Source organism: Triticum dicoccoides, chromosome 6B, assembly GCF_002162155.2.
Source record: "Triticum dicoccoides isolate Atlit2015 ecotype Zavitan chromosome 6B, WEW_v2.0, whole genome shotgun sequence".
Taxonomy (NCBI): Eukaryota; Viridiplantae; Streptophyta; class Magnoliopsida; order Poales; family Poaceae; genus Triticum; species Triticum dicoccoides.
In genome coordinates, this window is record NC_041391.1 from 687,122,483 (window position 1) to 687,144,673 (window position 22,191).

The window sequence follows — 22,191 nt, forward strand, 5'->3', positions numbered from 1 at the left end:
GTTCGAGTCGCAGTTGGTTCCCGCGAATGTTTGATTTTTGGTAGGACCTTTTTCTGCCAAACAAGGGGTATATACGCGATTAAATATAAACTGAAGGTCTTTTTTGCAAAAGAGCATGACACATCAGCACCTGACAGGGGGTCCCGCCGGTCAGATACAGCATCAATACACTGTTATACGCTCCTTAGCCCGTTATGCACCACTTAAGCCCTGAGTTGGTACTGAACTGCGACATGCATGAGTAGCGGTACTGACTCGTGAGTAGGTGCGCAAGTATGGTACCAACATGCAATTAACTCAGGTAAAGAAGACCGTCACGGATCTAGAAATGTAAGATACATGCATAGATCTTGATGTGCCAGAGTCCCGAATGACGTATGCAACCTCAAAATCTGTAAGACAACTAACTATCCATTTTTGGAGATTGACTCGCCGTCCGGGCTGGCCGCAGCCCCGGCGGTGTCAGATCCAGGGACCCAGGGTCCATTACCCTAGGTATATTGTCTCCTCGTGGCTCATCGACGTGGTGGAGAACCTCAAACTCAAGTTCCACTGTGGTCGTGTCCATGGCGGTGAAATGAGCCCCCCACCTCTCATCGGCAAGGATGTCAGAGGGTGGAGACGCAGCGGCATGGCAAGCAGTAGTAGCGCATATGCATGGAAGAGAAGATGGAGCAGCGGGAGCGCCACACTTTTAGGGATGTCTCGTGGGATAGCAAAATCTACTATGCTCTCGTGGGATCGATTGATTGGTCGATTGGGGAGAGAGTACCATGACGGATCTAGAAATATAAGATACGCGTAGATCTAGATATGTTAATTACATGGATAGATCTGGATCTGTTGTTAGATACATGCGTAGATCTAGATATATTATATACATGCGTGTGGATCTCAAAGACCAACATCTGTAGATATTATGTAGATGCAACATCGACTCTATTGAAAATAACCAGCCTTGTTTTCGAAACCTACTAACATGATTGTCATAAGAAAGAAAACCAGTTGAAGACCATTGTAACTGAATTGGTATTGCACACTCACCTATGTAACTTCTTGTCAGTTTTGTTGCCCAAGAACGTCCTCGCCTTCGTTCTTCCTTCGATAGTCCTGCTACGCTTCACCACACCGTTGAATGTGACGGTGAGGAGGCGGAAGATGAAGATGGGCAGAGGCGCGATGATCCCTGCGTAAGAGGAAGGAAGGCGTCAACGTGAAAAAGTAGCATGCCCACGAAAAAGGGTGAAAAGTAGCTTTACCGTGTTGCAATGGGAGAGAGTGGCGAGACGATAAGGACTTCTCGGCATTAGAGTCAGGGATGTGCTCTATATGAGTATGAGGGTGGGCTATACAAATGGTTGGATCACAGATTTAATTCTAGTTTAGATTAATTTTTGTGAATTGTGCGATTGGGAGGGAGGATCGACGTCGACGGTAAGTATTTATTGGCAATAGCGTCCGGGGTGGAGTGGGTGTGGTTTATATGTAAATAGTTAGGAGTTAGGGGTGTAGTCTATATGTAAGTAGGATGGTGGGGTATACAAATAGTTGGATCATGGATTATATAAGTAAGAGGGTGGGGTATATAGATAGTTGGATCATGGATTTAATCACAATAACTAATATAGATTAATTTTTGTGAATTGTGCAATTGGGAGGGAGGAGCGACGGCGACTATAAGTACTTAGGGGCAATGACGTTCAGGTGAAGTAGGATGTGATTTATATGTAAATAAGAGGGTGGGTATACAAATGGTTCGATCACGGATTTGACCGCAGAAACGTGTCGCTAGGTTCAATTTCTATCAATTGTGCAATTGGAAATTATTTCCTTTGTTGTACATTAATGTATGAAATGATAAACCAAAAATACACTTGTCCTATATAATTGTAAGTGTCTTCCTTCCTTATTTCTTACAATAAATTGTTTCAAAGCAAAATCCATGTTGCACTAAGCTCCTCCATCACCGACGAGCTAGAGGGTTTTTTTTAGGGGTGAAAAACAGTTTATTCATCACCGAAATCCACACGAAGTGGGATACATCGAGGGTCATACGGGTTGCCTAGCCAAAGATGGTGGCCCATGCCCTGGGACAGAGAAAATCTAGCTAATCTATGTGCTTCATAGTTAACAGCACGTCCCTCAAAAGTAAAAACACAATTGAAACTAGTAGCTTTGAGATTGATTTCGCTAATGATCGCACCATGAATTCCTTGCGATCCCTTGGCTATATCAGCAACAACTTGCTTGCAGTCAGAGGATACCACGAAGTTTGACAAGTTGAGATCCTCCGCTAGGGCTAGCGCCTCCCGACAAGCAATAGCCTCTAGTACAGTTGGACATGCTAAGCCCAAGTCAGCAACATTGGCGGTGGCGGGGGCACCAAGATGGACAAGGGCCAGAGGATGTGGCAGTGGCATTGGCAGAGGCCAGGCAAAGGCAAGGCCAGTGCAGCTGCGTGTGGCACTGCTGGGTGTGGCGGTGTGCGATCGTGGCCGTAGATCGATGGACAGCGCATAATTTTTTTTATAGATATTAGCCATTTGAAAATTAAATAAATACAGCTAGCTATGAAAAAAACACAATTAATAAAAACAATCCACTTTTGGCTGCGTCAGGGTAGCATGCCTCCGTCTACTTTCAGTTTCAGTACTTTTTTTTTGTAGGCATTCAGTTTCAGTACTAACCGGAGAGAAAGCGGAGTAATACATGGCAAGAAAGCGGAGCTATACTCCGCAAAAAAAAAAACACGGATAAGTACCAAATGCATTAATTGTCAAGATAAAGAAGCAAATGATTTACACGACGTGCGGATGGTACGGTATTTTTTGGAGTGACTAGCATGAATGTATGCAAACGCGAAGCAACCGGGAGAACAAGGTGCTGGTCGACCGGTGGAATGCCTCGATCAAATAATATATATGTACCAAGTATTGATTTGAAAAATTTTTGAATCATTTTGACCATAGTTTGCAAGATATTCAGAAAAAAAATAGTCCGAGCCGGCTAGCGTGGCATTTTTTTTTTTTTGCCACGTGTACACTTACAAGCGGAGCCCACCTGTTAGAGATCATGTGAACAAGATCAAATAATGGATTAGAGCTAGGTGCAACTTTTACACCAATAGAAGGTGTTATGTTGCAACAAACCCAAAAAGTAGGCGATGTGTGCAAATTTGACCCCCAATCTGGGTGATACCACACATTGGGTGCTACCATGCTACTATTTTCTAGAGAACATATTTAAATGTTTCAAAAAATTCTGAAAAATCGTGAGTGTTCATAAGGCATATCCCTAAAACCGCAAAAAGTTCAAATCAAAATTCAAAACAAACAAATAAAAACAAAAAACAAATTCAGCATGAATAATGTCACAAAAAGCAAGCCAAAATCATACTATTCAATTGTGTATTTTTTGACCATTGGATACCAGATCCACATATGAGCTCGCGCTGAAGCAGCTGAGCTTAGGTGCTCCGGAGCACCATCATTGATCAGAACTTATGGGACCTCGGCGAGATGGAATGAACAGTTGATCAGAGACACTCTTTTTTTACGGCGCTACGGCGGGCTTACGCCAGCCTGAACCATTTCACTAATAGATAAAAGAGTACATTTACAAGGCAGAGAAAGGGAAGGGGGTCGAGAGTACAAATCAAGGTACAATCTCATAGATAAGTGGAATAACATGGTAATCCAATCTCGAAGAAGGTGCAGAACTTGCTCATTGGAGCATCTATTGGACCAAAGCATGAGGTCGTCGGCAGCCGAGCGGGCTACGAGGTTGATCGGTTGAAGTTCATTCCGAAAAGCTTTTGCATTTCTTCTTTTCCAAATATTCCACAAAATAGCAATGATAATCATGGAGCGAGGTTTGTTGGTTAGGCCCTGTCCCCAGAGCTGGTGTAGGTCCGTCGGTAGTGTGGCAGTAATTGAATTTAGCTCTTCCCAAAACGGACGCAACTGGTGGCATTGGAGGAGGAGGTGAGTGATTGATTCTGTATCCGGGCAAAACGAGCAGCAGGCGGAGTTTGTTAACCCCCTTTTGAATCGTCTTTTGTTGGTGAATAGCCAGTTTTTGTGTGCTAGCCAAAGAAAATGTTTGCATTTGTTGGGTGCATAGTTCTTCCAAATGGCCGTTGCGAAGGGGTCAATTGGCTTGTTGATCCAAACAGCCTTGTAAGCCGATCTGCAAGTCATAGGCTTGCCATCAAAACGTCCTGTTCGTTTGTCAATTACCTGCAAATTCAAGGAAACAGATGCAAGCATAGCGCGAAGGTTTCCCAATTTGAGTTCGACAGCATGAGTAAGGCGAGGAGCCAGGTCAAGGTTCAAAGCAGGATAGCCTAGCACCTGTGCAACAGTGGCCACGGGTCTGAGAGTATGAGAACAAAGTGCAGGGAAAATTGTTGCAAGGTTTTCAGTGGAACCGTTAAACCATAGATCTAGCCACAAAGCGGTTGTTGTACCATCGCCAATATCCACCTTAGTTATGGATTGGAAGAATTCTAGCTCCTTGGCGATATCATGCCAAACGTTGGACTCAAAGGGATGCGGAGAATCAAGGTCACGAGTATCAGACCATCCATATTTCGGAGCAAGATGAGAACTACCCCTAGAAGCAATGTACGAGTGAAGTTTATTTAGATGGGAAAGAAGTAGGCAAGAGTTCAAGTGTTGAAGAGAGGAGAAACCTAGACCCCCATGTGAGAACGGTGCACAAACAAATTCCCAAGCCACTTTACACTGCCCATCAGATACTTTTTCCTGACCCGCCCAAAAAAAGGACCTGCAGCGTTTATCGATGTCCTGGACAATGCCCACCGGGAGCAGTAGAGCAGTAGGTAAGGCCCTAAGGACCGCACAAACCAGAATGGCACGACCGGCAAGAGATAGAAGTGTCCCTCGCCACCCAGCTAGACGACGGACGATCTTATCTATGATGACAAAGAAGTCTTTCAGATTGAGTTTGTGGGTGGACAGAGGTAGACCGAGGTAAGATTGAGGGAAGGATGCCACTTTGCACCCCAAAATATCGGCAAGCTGGACAACAAGTCCAGGTTCGACATGAATAGGAGCGAAAGTGCTTTTGTGAAAATTAATGTGTAAGCCAGTGGCTGCCAAGAATTCAAGAAGGATAGATTTGAGTGTTTGTAGTTGGTCATGTTCTGCTTGAAGGATGATGAGGGTGTCGTCCGCATATTGGAGCACAAGGCAAGCAATGGAGGGGTCGATCGGGTGAGAGAGTTGGCCATTTGAGGAAGCTTGTATGATTAAACGTTGAAGGACGTCAGCAACAATAATAAAAAAGGTATAGGGATATCGAATCCCTTTGGCGAAGCCCCTGTTTGCAGTGGATCCATGGCCCCGGTTTACCATTAAGAAGCACAACGGACTGACTGGTCACATTGAGATTATTGATCCAATCACACCAGGTCGAAGGGAAACCCTTAGCCCTCAAAATGGAAGACAAGGCCGTCCAAGACACGCAGTCAAAAGCCTTTCGAAAGTCTAGTTTGAGAACTATAGCTGATTTTTTACGCTTGAAGCAAGTTTGGACGATATCCACAGCGTAGGTGAAATTTTCAGCAATACCACGGCCTTTAATAAAGCCGGATTGGTCCTGGTGAATGATAGATGGGATGAATGGCCGGGCTCTAAAGGCTAGGCATTTAGAGCTAATCTTGATGAGACAATTTTGCAAGGACACAGGTCGGAAATTTTCCGGGGTCGTGGCGCCCCTTTATTTGGGAAGGAGCACAATATAGGCCTTGTTAATCCTTGCTAGATCAGCGGTACCTTTGTGGAAATCGTTCATGAGGTCAAGCAAGTCAAATTTAAGAAGATCCCAATTAGCTTTAAAAAAAGGCGGACCAAATCCGTCGGGCCCTGGACTTGCATTGACGTTCATGCCTAGAATAGCAGCACGAATTTCGTCCAAGGAAAAGGGCCTAGTGAGAGAGATAGCTTGAGAAGGGGTCAGTCTAGAACCGATCATAAGGTCATCCAGATCAAAAGAGAAGACAGAGGTAGATTGAGTCCCCAACAAACTAGAGAAGTTGGTACGTAAAATCGCTTCCTTCCCACTATGAGAAGTCACGTCCGTCCCATTTACATGCAGAAGGGGAATTTGTTTTTTCTTTTTTACCGAAATCGAACAGAGGCACACACATGCATATAAGCAGAATTTTCGTCACCGAGAGTACACTTCTTAATTTTTGCCCGTTGGCGCCAGTAGGTTGCAAGGAGTTTGTTATGGCGGTGAAGGGCAACTTTTACCGCTATACGCAGAGTAAGCTCAAGAGAAGAGAGCGGTCGAACTTCTTCTAGTTTGTCCATCACAGAAATAGTCGTCGTACAATTTGTAGCCATCCGCCTAGGAGCTTTTGGGTTGACAGCCCACTTGTTAGCCATATTGCGAGTGCGTTTAAGCTTCAGGCAAAGGCGGCCCGAGGAGCCCAAGGAGTGATGGTTGGGCCCAACACTTGCCCAATTTGTTGAAGCGATTTGCTGAAGGAAGGACAGATTTGTCAGCAAACAATTGTTGAGCCGGAAAATCAAGGGCTTGGGAATAGTTGTGGAGGCTGCCAGTAAAATAGGAACGTGATCGGAGGTAGTGCGTACGAGGGACGAAAGAGTTGAGTCAGGGAACATCAAGGTCCAATCTAAATTAACAGAAGATCTGTCCAACCGAACGAGAGTCGGGTTATCTTGTTGATTAGACCAAGTAAAGAGCCTATCCAACAGAGGGATTTCCTGAAGATTGAGAGAGTTGATCGCGGATGAGAATTTTTGGGCTTCATTACCGCTGAAATTTGACGATGATTTGTCAGAGGGTCTCAAAACAAGATTAAAATCTCCCATAGTTGTCCACGGGCAATTAATAAGATTTGAGAGAGAGATGAGGGAATCTAGAAATTCAGATTTTCTAGCGTGGTCGCAAGGGCCATAATAAACGTTCGTAACTGCAAAGGACATACCATTTGCACGGAAGGAAAACCAACAGGTGATGGCAAAGCGATCTAGCTGAACTTTGGTGCACTCCAAGGTTGCCTCGTCCCACGCTGTGAGGATCCCACCAGAAGCTCCTAAAGAAGGAAGAAAATGGAAGGATCTAGAGCCTAAAGGAAGGAAAGAGATTGCTTTGAAAGTAGAAATATCCCCCCAGCTTAGGTTCCTGGAGGCAAATGACCGAGGAAGAAGCAGATTGACTCAAAGCTTAAGGTTAATAGTTTCCCTCATAAAACTCAATATGTTGCGAGATATTCTGAAAATCTATCCATTTATTTGTATGGATAATACTCCATTATTTTATCAGTGACACTATAACAACACAATTATGTGTAATACAATGTACAGATTAATAACTGAGATCTCTTCTGATTTCTTTCAATGATAATATGATACAGATCACATGTTACATACAATTTTGCTAGGTGAAGATTTGTTAGTGCATTGCATACAGTAGAGGGATGACATCTGCTTTTAGTTATACCGAGATCCCAATGAAATATTTCCTGAAATCTTCTTCGTCCTTGCAATAAACTGACATGACCTTGTACACTTCAATCAGCAGCTTCGGAAATCGGCTTGAGAAATAACGATCAAATCCCTCCGGCAGTGACCCAAGTAACTCCTGAAAATTGATGAAAACGCTTAGCTTCTTGGCAACGCAGAGGAGAGGAAACAAGGCTGAGCTAACTGGGGAGCAGAACCATAACAAGCATTATCCATCCCTCAAGATTGCTATAGCACATTGAAGACCAACAGATGTAAATGATGGGAATTAAATCTTCTCAACTATACCAGATGCAAAGGTGGCAATAAACTTAGGGTCATTTCACAGAATTTCCTCGTCTTAGGAGTTTGGTGGGGGTGGAAGACCAGGTTGCTACCCGTGTTGTTAGTGCTGTGGTACATTGACAGTGAAATCGTTGTGCCAACCTAAGTGCTTCATAGTTATGGAACGCCAGTAGGATTTTTTTTCCTACGGATCAAACAAACTAGTAACATGACTTCTAAGTGTAGGATCAAGGAAATCAAACAACCAGCAACGAAATGCACTCTTGAAGGAAGCTTTTTTCTATGGAAGCCCTTGTTCAAGACTATTATTCCCCAGTCTCTTTGATTCAAAGGATTTCTAAAGGAATTTTGAAGGATTCTGATCAGTAGGATTTTTTTCCCTGTGTAGGTTGCTTGATTCGTAGGATACAATCCATAGGAATTTTTTCTTAGAATTCATTTGTACTAGTTTTCATAGGAAAATTTCCATCCACTCCAGCCTCATGTGAAGAATCCTACACTTCTCAAATGCCCATACTAATCATGTGGTACTGAAGATGGCATGCCACTCCAATCCTATGTTTTGCCTATTCATGCGTTTTACAAATCCTGCGAAACAAAGAGGCTTTGACTGGGTGTGACAAGGCTCCACAGTTTGGGAGGGCAATGATCTAACCGGCATCGATATTGCGGTCTGACCAGGTGTCCCAGATTGACATGCTTGTAGTAGCCATCATTATGCAGAGAACAATTTCTTGAGCCCCTCAATGAACTGTTGAGTTAGCCAGATTTAGAGCTCTTTAACAGCCATATTTGACTATTGTATTGTTCAGTGCAACTAGCTGCTACTGTGAGGGATGAGGCTGTTCAACCAGTTCTAAATTTCATCTTCAATAAGAGTAATAGCTATTTTTGTTTGCATGTGTGTGGGCATATTCTGCCACTCAGTCGCCATCCTTGAGCCCTTAATTCGTCTCCATTCTTCATACTGTTCAGTTCATTAATTTTATTTTTTGGAGAAAAACAGTACAGATGCAGACACTCACAACACGCACACACACACCCTACCACTATGAACGCATGCACATACACCTCAGCCAACAGATCTTAAGATTGTCTTAGTCGCCATAGGCACCTCGTAGTTGACGGTCACATCATACCACTGAAAGGATAGAGCCAAAAAGCCTGAAATAGATCAAGGAAAATATGCGACCACCCTAACCAAGTATAGGACTTGGACCTAGGTAGGCTGGTTCCACCAGAAGAAACCTAACCAACTAAGGTAAGCTTTGTTTGCAGCTCACTTTCTTTAGGAAAAGAAAGAGGCAGCACCCAGTTGGGCAATGTTGACACATGATCACCTTCAAGCGAGCATCACCAACTTATCATTACTGGAAGCTAGACAGCTTGGATGACACTCGGTGATCTATACAAGATGGTCATGACGAGACACGTCACTGTATGAAGGTTGTAACTTGTCTAGGGTGGACATGTGCTGTCGCTAGCGGATTCAGTGTGCCTGTTTGGAGGGGTTCATTTATTGGCTTACCTAAGCATGGAATAAGGAGACCGCCAAAGCCAAAAAACAGTATCAAGTTCATCTTTGGGTTATCTTCTCTTGCTTGTGTGCATTTATGGTTTGCTTATTATAGATCGCAAACAGTTTAACTCGAATTAGGTTGTCAGTGCACCTGTATAGACTCATAGGTGTAACTGATTGTGTTTAAAATGCAACTTTTTTTAAACTTATTTCCTTCAATTGTGCTAAACACATGTTTTAGCTTAAGAGAATCATAATCTATCTATCCACCCACTCTAGGTGGTTTCCTTGATCCTAGACCGCTCCACCGCCACCACTGACAGCAACTTCAGCGAATCCTCTACCTTCCCTGGAGAATTAACTCATGCCAGATCATGGTGGAATGATTAAATTTAGAACAAGAACACACCATAGGCATGTCAAGGTTGTGCTCAGGAGCATTCGCATGGTTGCCATGAGGAACAACAGAGACAGTGAATGGGGAGAGATATGTCACGGTAAGCATTTTGCTCACTAACCATGGAAAGAATAAACAGAAGTCCACTTTGGACCCAAAAAGCCGCATCATGGAGATCAGATCTTTTTGGACTGGTTTTGTAACTTAGAATTTACATACTCAGTTTTAAATTAGAAAATGTAAAATAGAAACTTTGTGGAGACAGAGGGTATCTTGGACATTTTGAAGGATACAAACAATTATCTACTCCCTCCGTTCCTAAATATTTGTCTTTCTAGAGATTTCAACAAATGACTACATACGGAGCAAAATGAGTGAATCTACACTCTAAAGTACGTCTATATACATCCGTATGTGGTAGTCCATTTGAAATCTCTAAAAAGACAAATACTTAGGAACGGAGGGAGTAGTTAGGTGACATCTCTTGGAACATCCATGGTATGGTGCAAGGATCTATGATTGTGCATGTTTAATACAGTAATAAAACACAGGATTGTTGAAGTTCACCATACCAGTTTGACCAGCGAACAATATAGCCATACACATAGCATAAACAAGAACAAATGCGACAAGAGGTGCAGCATAACTAACCTTGAGATCAGCTGGAAGCTCTCTGTAATGTCCTGACTTGTTTCTAATCAACCTGAGAAGGTCACGAGTTGACTCGAAATTATATTTCCTATAACGACCCACATCAGCAACCAGACCATCATCCAACTTTTCTCGCCATTTTCCACCAAAAGCTTGATGCCCTATGCTTTCCAAAGCATTAAGGAGGTCAGTTTCAGTGGTTTTCTCAATTCTATCGCTGGTATCTCTTAGAAACAAAAGCCGCAACTCAGGGCTCCAAAAGAGAGGATGATTTATCGCGTACACCGCCGTGGGTCTGTTGACATTTTAAAAGTGAATTTCAGTAAAAAAAAAAAACAGTAAGCCTTACATAACCTATGTGTTCAGCACAGCAAGAATGTACATTGACCTAAATTCTTACCTCTCATCAGGTTTTGGTTGTAACAACAGAGAAATAAGATGCACCGCTTCTGGAATGTGATCCACCACGAAGAGATCAAAGTGACCGTTTATAATGTTTATGTCCCGTTCATAGTACTCACCAAACGGATGCTTGCCTTTAGTGATACAATAGAAAATAAGGCAGCCCAAACTAAATAAATCCATTGCACGAGTCTGACTAGCACGACGAAGCTGCTCAGGTGCTTGCCAACCAGAGCTTCCATATCCTGCAATACACTGTCGAGGATTAAACAGCTACTTTAAAAAGAAAAGAGTGCTATTATTGAAAAAATGTAAGTAGGGTTTAATCTTGCTTACCAGTGCCATGGTGACTAAGAGACGACATATCCTCTTGCAAACGCTTACTGATACCCATATCAGAAAGCTTTGCACTGAGAGATCCCTCCTTACTTATTAAGACATTCTGAGGCTTCAAATCACGATGTATGATTCCTAAACTATGTAAATGCACAATACCAGCGACAACATCTCTGCATAAGAAAATTCACAAGATACGAGTGAGATGCATAAAAATAAATAAGACAGGAGCAATCATACAGGAACGGCAGCAGATGCACTGGCTAACAAAATCATGGGCATTATCAATATTTCAAGAAGCAAGAAATAGAAGAATACTGACGAAGCTATAGTAGATTGCAGCTAGTGGTGATATATCAGGCATTATTTGCTCAAGTATATGTTAAATAGTGCATACAAATGAGTATATCTGGATGTGCTGGGGTCATAACAAGTACTCATTCAGGTTTGTAAGGTCTACAAATCTTGCCACAAGTCAAACAAGATAATGTTTGACCAAGTTTGTAGAAAAATACTACCACTCTTCCGGTTTAAAGGGCTTATCTCAAAATTCTCAGCAACCAAGGTAGATGGTGAGTAGAGGGCACGAGTTTCATGAGTTCAAAACTGCCCACTAAAATATGCCTCACATGTTCGACCCCCAAAGCAATAAATGCAACACCCTCCCTCTAATTAGATCCATATGGTGCATACATGGCCTCTAATTCCCTCTCTCTCATCTCCATGGATTAAATGAGCCGTGTGATTCAAAGAACTTTAACTCAATAAGACTGAAAGTGGGACTAATATAATGAAAATCCATTTTTTTTAGATAGGCCATCTAAACTGTAAGGGAGGGAGTATATAAAAATCTACAATCCAATAAATACATTATGAAATGATATTTCATGATAGACCTAGTGATATTGATTTGGTGTTATGGATGTTGATATTTGTTCCTATAAACTTAGTCAAACTATGCCAACACATCCATTAGCAAGCTTCTTTCGAGTTTTGGATCTTCCACAATTGAAATGTAGCCAATTTATGCTCTGTTCATCTAACTAGTTAGCAATGTTTATCTTCTAACTAATTAGCAACATCTATCTTAAGAGCCATAACAGAAAGTACACTCCAATCTATAAATATAATCCATTAATTTACTATATCCATAGCACCGGACAGCACAGCACCATCAAGCTGGACCATATTCCTTTGAAATCCAGCCCTAACGTAATTTGATTAGTCAAAAAAGGGCAACCTGGTGCATGTAGCTCCCGCTTGCGCAGGGTCCAGGGAAGGGTCCGACCACTTTGGGTCTATAGTACGCAGCCTTTCCCTACATTTCTGTAAGAGGCTGTTTCCAGGACTTGAACCCATGACCTCATGGTCACAAGGCAGCAGCTTTACCACTGCGCCAAGGCTATCTTGAGAATAGGGAATGCAGTATCTTATGGAAGAGATAAAAAGGGGTAGGCTCAAGGGCTCTTTGCCATTAAACTGTTCCATGTGTTCATGTAAAATAACAATGGCATACACCTACAAATGGTGATATCACCAAGCATGCACATTGACCAGGTTGGTATTTAAAACTTTTCACATCGATGTGGCTGATACACCTCGAGGGAGAAGGTGTTGGAATTATGTTCATACCCAACCAACATTTCTAATGGATAATATAGAAGGACACGAGTTCAATACCTCATCAGCTTTAGGAGTTGTGGCGAAGGAAGTCCATCCTGCGTCCAAAGTTCTACATCTATTTTCTCAACATCTGAAAAAGATGGATCTGTATGCTGTTGGATCAGATCAGCCAAGCTGCAGCGGCACCTCTCAAGGGAAATATAAACAAAATTGTCATCCTGATCGCAGCCATACAGTCTAACAATATTAGGATCACGATCCGATGCAATAAGATTCTGAATCTCTTTTTGGGCTATATCAGTGTGTGAACGAAGCAGGCGTTTCACTGCAACTTCACGTCCATCATATGAACCCTCAAAGACAACTGTGCCATTGCTCCCTTTACCAATTTCCTTTTTGTGAACACGAAGTTTTCCAATCTGGCATCCGTCAAGGCCATCAGGGAGTGCATACAGCATCTCATTTGACCCACCAGTTCCACTGCTCTCTTTGTCAGAGGCTGAACCGATCTCTGTGCTATTGGCCCTTCCATCTTTCTTCCGTGTTTTCCTTCTCTTAGATGTTCCCTCTGACTTCCCTCTAAGGTCTATTGATTTCTGTTCACGAACAAATGGCTTCATAAGTACACTCATGAATTGCTTGCAAGACTTGCTTGAATAGGCCAACCTCACCAGCCAAGCAAGGACCACCAATAAGGTAAGCACCGGGAATAGCAATCCATAAGCATTATTAGTGAACCTGTTGGTTTGGGGGTCAGCAGGGACAAGATGAACAAGAGCACCATCAACAGTTTGATTCTGAGTGCCATTCAGGGCTACACCAGACTTGCTAGCAGTTTGTTGTGGAATCACCAAAGTTTGAAGTTGTCTCAAAGCATCAGCACCATCCCTAGTGGTAACTTTGTTCACATCTTGCAAGACAAGTGCATTAGCTGTACTGGAATCAAGTAAAGTAAGTTTGATCGGTACACCATCGGTCCTAATGCACGGAATATTTTCTTGCAAACAGGATGATTGTTCAAGCATATTTGGATGGCTTTGTTTAACATAGTAGTTTGCAGAGAACGAAGATCGTGTCCAGTTAAACAAATGTACACCAAGATCTGATGCACTGAGAGAATAATCGGTTCTCACAACCACGATGATATTAGAACTTCTACCAACATCTAACTTGGATGGTGCTTCCCCAGCCGGGACTGCTAACTCATTCAAGGCGGCTGGCAGACTATGCTTGTAAATGATCTCACCACTATCAGCATCAACGGCAAAAGTTGTCGAGGCTTTTGATCCAATAGTAACCACAGAATCCCGTATGTATGGAGTTCTAGCGATAAACTCTTCCAGTTCCCAGGGAAGTTTCTACAGGAATAAGCCATGGGTGAGAAACATTTTTCTTTTCAAAAAGTATAACTGAAGAACTAGCATATTTGTGCAAAGCATACCACACCGGTGCCATTATGAACTTCCACGAGATCAGACTCGTCCAAAGGATATATGAGATAGCTCAAATCAGAGTTTGTGGTAGTAATGTGCTTGGACAGAGGTGGTCCTGTGGAGAACTGCCACAGAGGAGATTCTGATAGACGGTCGACAAGCTGAATTGTGCCATTGTCATAAAATCGCAGTTCAGAGCTGTTCGCAAAACAAGCAAAGAACTCCAGTCAATCACAGGACAGGTCTGTAAGTTGCTATAAAATTGAATCAGAGGAGAGATTTGCATGTTGCTATAAAATTAATCACATGAAAGATCAGCAAATTGCCACAAAAAACTGCCGGCTACTTGACGGCCTAACTGATAGATCAAAAGAGAAAATACACCATAGATCCCAAACAAAAAGAGTAGCTGATCTGGTAAACAAACTCAACATGATATTATTACCTAAACCTCCCACTTTGGGAATAGAAGAGCAAAAGCTCCCTCCACACCAGAGCACCCTAAAATCCAGTGAGGCGCCAACCATGAACAAGTACTTCCAAGATTCATCTGAACACAGGGTAACTCTCGCTGGCACACTCATACTTAACCTAGGCAGCTAGACAGCCAGCTTTTCCTCTTCTCTACTCAAATGCAGCGCGAAATAAGATCACGCGAATAGCTGAAAACATGATAAAAGCTTCGCACTAATACCTACCATGACCCATTTCTCCATGAGCACGGCTTCAGAGGCCAGGGGGCGACAAAGAGGGCAGGCCTCGCTGAGCAACGCAACGCGAGTGGCGCTTAGGGGGTGTGGGACGGGGACACGAGCTAGCTCACCTGATGCCGGGCCCTACATCCGGGTTTTTTACAGCGTTCGACGGCACCGGCCGGCGGCGCGGCGGCCTGACCAGGAACGGCTGCTCCGCGGGGACGATCTCCGTGGAGCTCGCCTCGTCCCCTCGCCCCCCGCCGGCGGGGAGCGCGAGGGGCGGCGCCGGCTGCTGCGGCGGCAGGGGGAGCGGGAGGAGGAGAGGGGCGGGGGCGGCGGTGGCCTCGTCCTCGAAGCGGGCCCCGCGGAAGGCGAGGCCCGAGAGGAGGACGAGCGGGAGGAGGACCCGGCGGAGCGACCTCATCGTCGTCCTCGTCGTCGTCAGCCGCGGCGAGGGTTCTGGGAGGGCATGGAGTGAGGTTAGGGTTTCCGAGAGGGGATTCGTGGGGGTGGGGGTTTGGGGGTTTGGATCTGGGCTGTTCGCTTGCTGGTTTGCTTCGCGGGGAAGGAGGAGGCTTCTGGAATCGATGGATTTGACCAGGAAGGAAGGGATGGAGGAAGGAGACGGGAAAGTGACGGCGGCGGCACCGATTTGCGAGCGTGCAGGGGCAGCAATTGTCAATTTTTTATTTTTTATTTTTTTGGAAAGGCCTCCATTTCGGTCGACTGATCCTAGACGTTGCTTCAGCCGTGTCCCCCGACAACCACGTGACCTGCGGGACCCACCCGACGCTTCCCGAACCCTTATCTTCTTCCTTGAGTGGAAACGTATCGCCTTCTTCCTCCCAGCCACACTCTTTATTATGCTTTCTCTCTCTCTCTCTGGCACCTGCCTACCTGCTACTCCGACGGGATCTAGCTCCCTGAGAGCCTCCCACACCTCCTAGCACCACCTCAGTCATCCTCTGTCGGCAAAGCTCACCATGCCGCTGTTGTCAGGGGTTACGACCGTTATTGGAAGTCCTGTCACCGCAGCTGCGAACGGTGCTGGGGTTATAGGTTGGTCGCCGCTCATTATGCGTTGTTGCAAGTCAGGCTGCTAGTGTTGCATGGTAGTGCTCGGTACTGTGAGTGGCGCTACCGGGGCGAAGTCAGGCGAGGCACTCTCGTGCTTGGAGACGGTGCGGCAAGGGTGTCGTCATGCTATGGGCAATAACCTCAAGTGCTGCGAGGGGCTCACCAGTGTTGCGAGGATAGGGTTACGATGAGGAGGTCATGGGATTTCAGGAGCACGAGTGGATAACTGTGATTGTGCGCATCCGACTACTGATGAGGTGTTGTTGACCCAAAAAATCATTAATATAGTATGCATATCTCGATAGTATCTTGAAATAAAAAAACACTAATATAATATGTACTTACGGATGTCTTGTAAATGCATAAATTGATAGGATTTAGTTGTAGCATTTTCAAAGTAAGAGTATTGATCTCATAGATAGCACATGAAAATTAGAATGTGCCTGCAAGTTAATTGAGGTGCAAAGCAAAAGCGATGCGAAAGTGTAATTATTTCAGTGATGTTGTGGTTCCAATTTAACTATGTGGAAATAATAATAAAGAACAACAAAGTGAAAGTGATGAAATCTATAAATAGGGCTAAGGCGTTCTCACGAAGTCTGGATCCCCTGGCATGTTTATTACTTAATTATGCTAATGCATAATTCTGGGTTCTAACAACTAATCCACTTCATATGCTTTAATAAGTGGGTGGAGCCAAGTACGGACACATGAATACATGCGCAGCTTCGCATCACGCACGCCCACCACCGCTCTTCCCCAATGCTGGTGATGGCAATGATGAATAAATGCAAATTCCGTTATTCCCCTGTCAAAGTTTCGCAAGGAGGGAGATAGCATCTGTCACCGCAGTACCTCCGTTTCCCCACATCACAAAGACAATAACATCATTTTTTGTCTTAAATGATCTTTATGTTTGACTAGAGAGGGTGAATATGCAACTAGAAATGTTAACCTCTTTTCCAAATTAAAGGGATACAACAAGAATATAGATTGTCTAGATATACAACTACATGGAAAAATTATATGTCAAGCTCACATAAAACAACAAGCTAGGAAGGATACACAATAAAGCTATCTTGCAACAAGTAAGTGAAGAAAAGAATAAACCGTAAGTGGAGAGAAATGATGCAATTCCCGGAGTTCCCTCCTTTGGGGGAGGCGCGTCTCCGTTGGAGAGGTGTGTCGGCACGATGTTCACCAAGCGCCACAATGGCTCACCTTATATATTCTCCTCACACCCTCACACAATGCAAGGTGCCACGATCCATTACGCGATGCCCTTGGAGGAGGCAACAAGACCTTCGTAAACAAGGTTGGGTGATCGACACAACTTAATTGGAAGCTCCCAACACCACCATGAAGCCTCACCATAGTTGATTTGAGCTTCGAGGTGACCTCTTCCATCTAGCTAGGGTGCCCAAACACTTAGGAGTAACAAGATCCACAAGGGATAGTAGGGGGTCAATTTTCTTTCGGTGGGATGGTAGATCTAGGTCTTCTCTCCCAAATCTTAAAAGATCAACAAGTTTAAGTGGTTAGGGAGAGAGACCGAACAAGTTCAAGATTTGGGCGGCAATGGAGGAGAGAGGGGCAAGAGGTAGGTCAAAAGGAGGAAGAAAACCGCCTTTACATAGCTCCCCTCCAAATCCAACCATTATGCTGGTTTTTGTACTAAGTGGCTCTAGAGAGCGATAATACCATTGTCCCATAGAGACTACACCAAATGCTTATTAGGCGATACTACTGCTGCAGACAACGACACTGCTGGTGCTGCAAGCCAAACAGGGTTATGTAGCACTTTCGTGGAAGTATACTAATTAGTTATTGATAACCCACAAGTATAGGGGGTCGCAACAATTTTCGAGGGTAGAGTATTCAACCCAAATTTATAGATCCAACACAATGGGAGCCAAAGAATATTTGCGACTATTAGCAGCTGAGTTGTCAATTCAACCACACTTAGAGATTAATTATCTGCAGCAAAGTGATCAGTAGCACAGTAATATGATAGTTTTGATAGTAGTAGTAACAACAATAGTAACGGTAACAACGGTAGTAGTGATTTTGTAGCAAGTGAAATAGTAACAGCAGCTTCGCAAAAAAAGTAGTAACTTATCAAGATCAATATATAGGAAATTCGTAGGCATTGGATCGGTGGATTCATTAGATGATATTCATCATATAACACTCATAACCTAGGGCGATACAAAACTAGCTCTTGGTCATAAATATAATGTAGGCATGTATTCCGTAAATAGTCATACGTGCTTATGGAAAGAACTTGCATGACATCTTTTGTCGTACCCTCCCGTGGTAGCGGGGTCCATATGGAAACTAGGGGATATTAAGGCCTCCTTTTAATAGAGAACCAGAACAAAGCACTAACACACAGTGATTACATGAACTCCTCAAACTACGGTCATCACCGGGAAGTATCCCAACTATTGTCACTCCGGGGTTTACGGATCATAACACGTAATAGGTGAATATGACTTGGAAGGTCGGATCTAGAACATAGATATAATGGTGAAAACATAAACAGTTCAGATCTGAAATCATGGCACCCGGGCCCAAAGTGACAAGCATTAAGCATGGCAAAGTCATAACAACATCAATCTCAGAACATAGTGGATACTAGGGATCAAGTCCTAACAAAACTAACTCGATTACATGATGAATCTCATCCAACTCCTCACCGAATAGCGAGCCTATGAAGGAATTACTCACTCTCGGTGGGGAGCATTATGGACTTGGCGATGAAGGAGGGTTGTGATGACAAAGATCAAAGATCCCCCTCTCCGGAGCCCAAAACGGACTCTAGATCTGGCCTCCCGATGAAGAACAGGAGGTGGCGGTGGCTCCGTATCGTGAAATGCGATAATTCTTCCTCCCCGATTTTTCTCTCTCCAAATATAGGTATTTAAGGAGTCGGGATCAATGTCTGCGGGGCCACCAGGTGGGCACAACCCACCTGGGCGCGCCTGGAGGGGGGGCGCCCTGGTTGGTTGTGCTCGCCCAGGGGCCCCCTCCGGTGGTTCTTGGCTCCCGTATTTTTCTTATATTCTAAAATAAATCTCCAAAAAGTTTAGTTTCATTTCAAAAACTTTTATTTCTGCATAAAAACAACACCATGGTAGTTCTGCTGAAAACATCGTTAGTCCGGGTTAGTTTCATTCAAATCATGCAAATTAGAGTCCAAAACAAGAGGAAAAGCATTAGGAAAAGTAGATACGACGAAGATGTATCAACTCCCCCAAGCTTAAACCTTTGCTTGTTCCCAAGAAATTCAGTTGATAAACTAAAAGTGAAAAAGAAAAACTTTTACGAACTCTTTTGCTCTTGTTTACATAAATAAGCTTAAGTAGCACCCATGTTTTTAGCAAAGATCATGACTAACCATGTCAACAATAACTCCTAAAAATTATATAACTCATATCAATGGCATAATCAACTAGCGAGCAATAATAGGATATCTCAAATGCCAACACTTTGTCAAAACAATCATGATATAATATGACAACATTGGTATCTTGCTAGCCCTTTATGAGACTGCAAAACATAAATGCAGAGCACCTCCAAAGTTCAAGCAGTGACTAAACATTGTAATTCATGGTAGAAAAGATCTAGTCATGATGCACCCAACATTAACTATACACAATGCATGGGGATGGCAAATAGTGCTCTCAGATCTGGCGCTTTTTTAGGAAGGTGATGACTCAACATAAAATTAAATAGATAGTCCCTTCGCAGAGGGATGTAGGGATTTGCAGAGGTGCTAGAGCTTAAAGTTTTAAAAATAGAGATAAATGTAATTTTGAGAAATGCACACTTCCTGTTTACTTCACGACCGAAGGTTATCAATATCTTCCATGCTAAACACATTAGTGACGGTTTCCAAGCGATAAAAGTAAAGGTTTACTCCCTCTCCACCAACAATCACACAACACGGCTACCCGAATCCACGAGTACCATCCATACCAACATCAGTCTTGGGGGAGTTTTGTTTAATTATTTGCAATTTTTTATTTTGGGACTAGAAATCCCTATTATCGCCCCTCTCGTGCAAGGACGAGTGAATAAACACTCATCATGAGAATAATCCGCTTAGCGTGAAAGATACCGACTACCCCTGTTGCTCTATGAACAATCCATGCACACAAAAATAGATGTTTATTTGAAGTTTTTAGAGGTGACACATGCAAATTTACTTAGAACGGCAGGATAATACCGCATATAGGTAGATATGGTGGACTCATCTGGAATAACTTGGGTTTTAGGATTTTGATGCACAAGCAGTATTTCCGCTTAATACATGCGAAGGCTAGCAAATAAATTGAGAAGCGGCCAGCTAGAGAGCGAAAATAGTCATGAACATGCATTATGAATAATGAACAATGGAACTAGCATGAGTAGGATATGGACACCATGAACATGAATATTATAGAGGCTATGTAGTTTTGGTTCAACTACATGCATGGACATGTGCCAAGTCAAGCCAGTTGAAACATTCAGAGGACAATATCATATCATCATACTACATCACAATCATTTTAACGCAATATTGTTGACATCCAAGATAGATCATTATCCACTCCTAGCTACTTAAGCATGGCATGAGAAACTATAATCTCTAATTTTCATTGCAAACATGTTTGATCATAATAGGCTGAGTCATGGATACTGGGTTAAATATATTTACAAGAACAGAACAAGTTGAGTTCATACCCGTTTCTCTCTGCCACAACCAGTTCATCAAATATCGTCATTATTGCCTTTCACTTGCATGACCGAATGATATGAAAATAATAATAACGCAAGAGTGCCGTAGACTAAGATGGAATCTGCAAATATTTTATTCAAAAGGAGAAGACAATGCAATTTGGGCTCTTTGTTAGATCGACAATTATGCATATGGGAACCACTCAACATTTTCATCGTGGTATTCTCCTTGGTATGACTCAATAAAAAGAAAAGGAATTTAGAGAAACACACTGAAATATTTTTGGAGTTTTTAGTTTTTTTAAGAAGGCAAATTAAAAGGAAGAAAAAACGAGAAAAACTATTTACACGAGAGAGCTCCCAACAAGCAAGAAGAAGAATCGAGAAATCATTTTGGGTTTTATTTTAATACTACAACTAATTAAACTAGAAAGAAAAATCGAAAAGAAGCAAGAAATATTTTTGGGTTTTCTCAAACTTTTTGAAATACAAAAGAAGAAAGCGAGAAAAATAAATCTAAGATGGATAATATAATGAAAAAGTGTGAACACCAACAACTGGAATGAAATGTGTGAGCATGAATATAATGTCGGTGGAAACACGTACTCTCCCAAGCTTAGGCTTTGGCCTAGCTTGGTAATCACCATCCGTAGTAGCCATCCGGCCCCATCTCAAAGTGTTGTGGAGCAGGAACCTGAGCGTCCCACTCCTGAGGCTCCTCCTCTGCCACCGCCTGAGCGTTCCGGCAGGCAATGATGTTGTCTGGCATGATCCTGTATCCACCCCTGGCAATAAAATCAAACAAAGCAGGTGCAGGCAACGGAATAATATCACGAGTCTCCACACTGAAAACTAGGTTGTAAGGAATATTATGAATACAATTATCAATATCAGTAAACTGGTGGTCCTCCATCGCCTGATGATCTAAATAAACCTTGGGCAAAAGATGATCATTTGGCGTATCTGAACGTTAAAGTGACTCGCTAAGCGAGTAGCGTAAATACCGCCATGAATTTTACCCTTGGTCCTATTAAGGTGTAGACACTACAAAAAAAAGACACATCCGTGACATTTTGGGCCGAACGAATTTTTTCTGTCATACTTATGACACTTCTATGACGATAATTGTGACAAAACCCGGCATTATCATAGATGTGGTGGGCTCCTACTTCTATGACAAAATATCATGTCAGAAAATGGGCTTTTCATCCTGGGCGAGCCAGAGACGCAGCTCCATGACATTCTTTGGGCTGTCCATGACGGAAAAAACCGTGGTAGAAGCGAGGGTAAGGAAAATTTCGGGGAGTTCCCGGTTACGGTGGGTGGTCGGGGGCCGAGCGATGTGCGTTTCTCTTGTACACGTACGCGCATGTGTGCGAGGCGTTGGCTCTAACTGAACTCGAGCGAGGCGTTGGGCTCTAACTGAACCCGAGCGATTGCACTGTAGACTACGCGTTACTAAACCCGAGCGATTGAGCGATTCCTTCACTATTGCTGCTAACTGAAGCCGATCGATGCTGCCTCTGGATGAACA

At 43.3% G+C, this 22,191-nt stretch overlaps 1 protein-coding gene across 1 annotated transcript; it reads right to left on the reverse strand.

The window, feature by feature from the left end:
• Positions 1–7,262: 7,262 nt before the first annotated feature.
• On the reverse strand, positions 7,263–15,468 carry LOC119324001 (serine/threonine-protein kinase/endoribonuclease IRE1-like). The gene is made up of 7 exons (XM_037597719.1): positions 14,987–15,468; positions 14,172–14,361; positions 12,788–14,088; positions 11,108–11,280; positions 10,770–11,016; positions 10,370–10,664; positions 7,263–7,635 (listed from the first exon to the last, which is right to left on the reverse strand). The coding sequence occupies exons 1-7, from the start codon at positions 15,280–15,282 to the stop codon at positions 7,489–7,491; spliced, it is 2,649 nt and encodes an 882-aa protein (XP_037453616.1). The 5' UTR covers positions 15,283–15,468; the 3' UTR covers positions 7,263–7,488.
• Positions 15,469–22,191: the final 6,723 nt, after the last annotated feature.

What these genes read in the sequence shown, in the direction of transcription:
- LOC119324001 (XM_037597719.1), bottom strand. Translation starts at nt 15,282, where the DNA reads ATGAGGTCGCTCCGCCGGGTCCTCCTCCCGCTCGTCCTCCTCTCGGGC. An exon ending in TTCATAATGGCACCGGTGTG is followed by an intron (nt 14,089 to 14,171) that starts GTATGCTTTGCA and finishes TTATTCCTGTAG; the next exon opens with AAACTTCCCTGGGAACTGGA. An exon ending in AGCTTCCAGCTGATCTCAAG is followed by an intron (nt 7,636 to 10,369) that starts GTTAGTTATGCT and finishes ATCAATTTTCAG; the next exon opens with GAGTTACTTGGGTCACTGCC.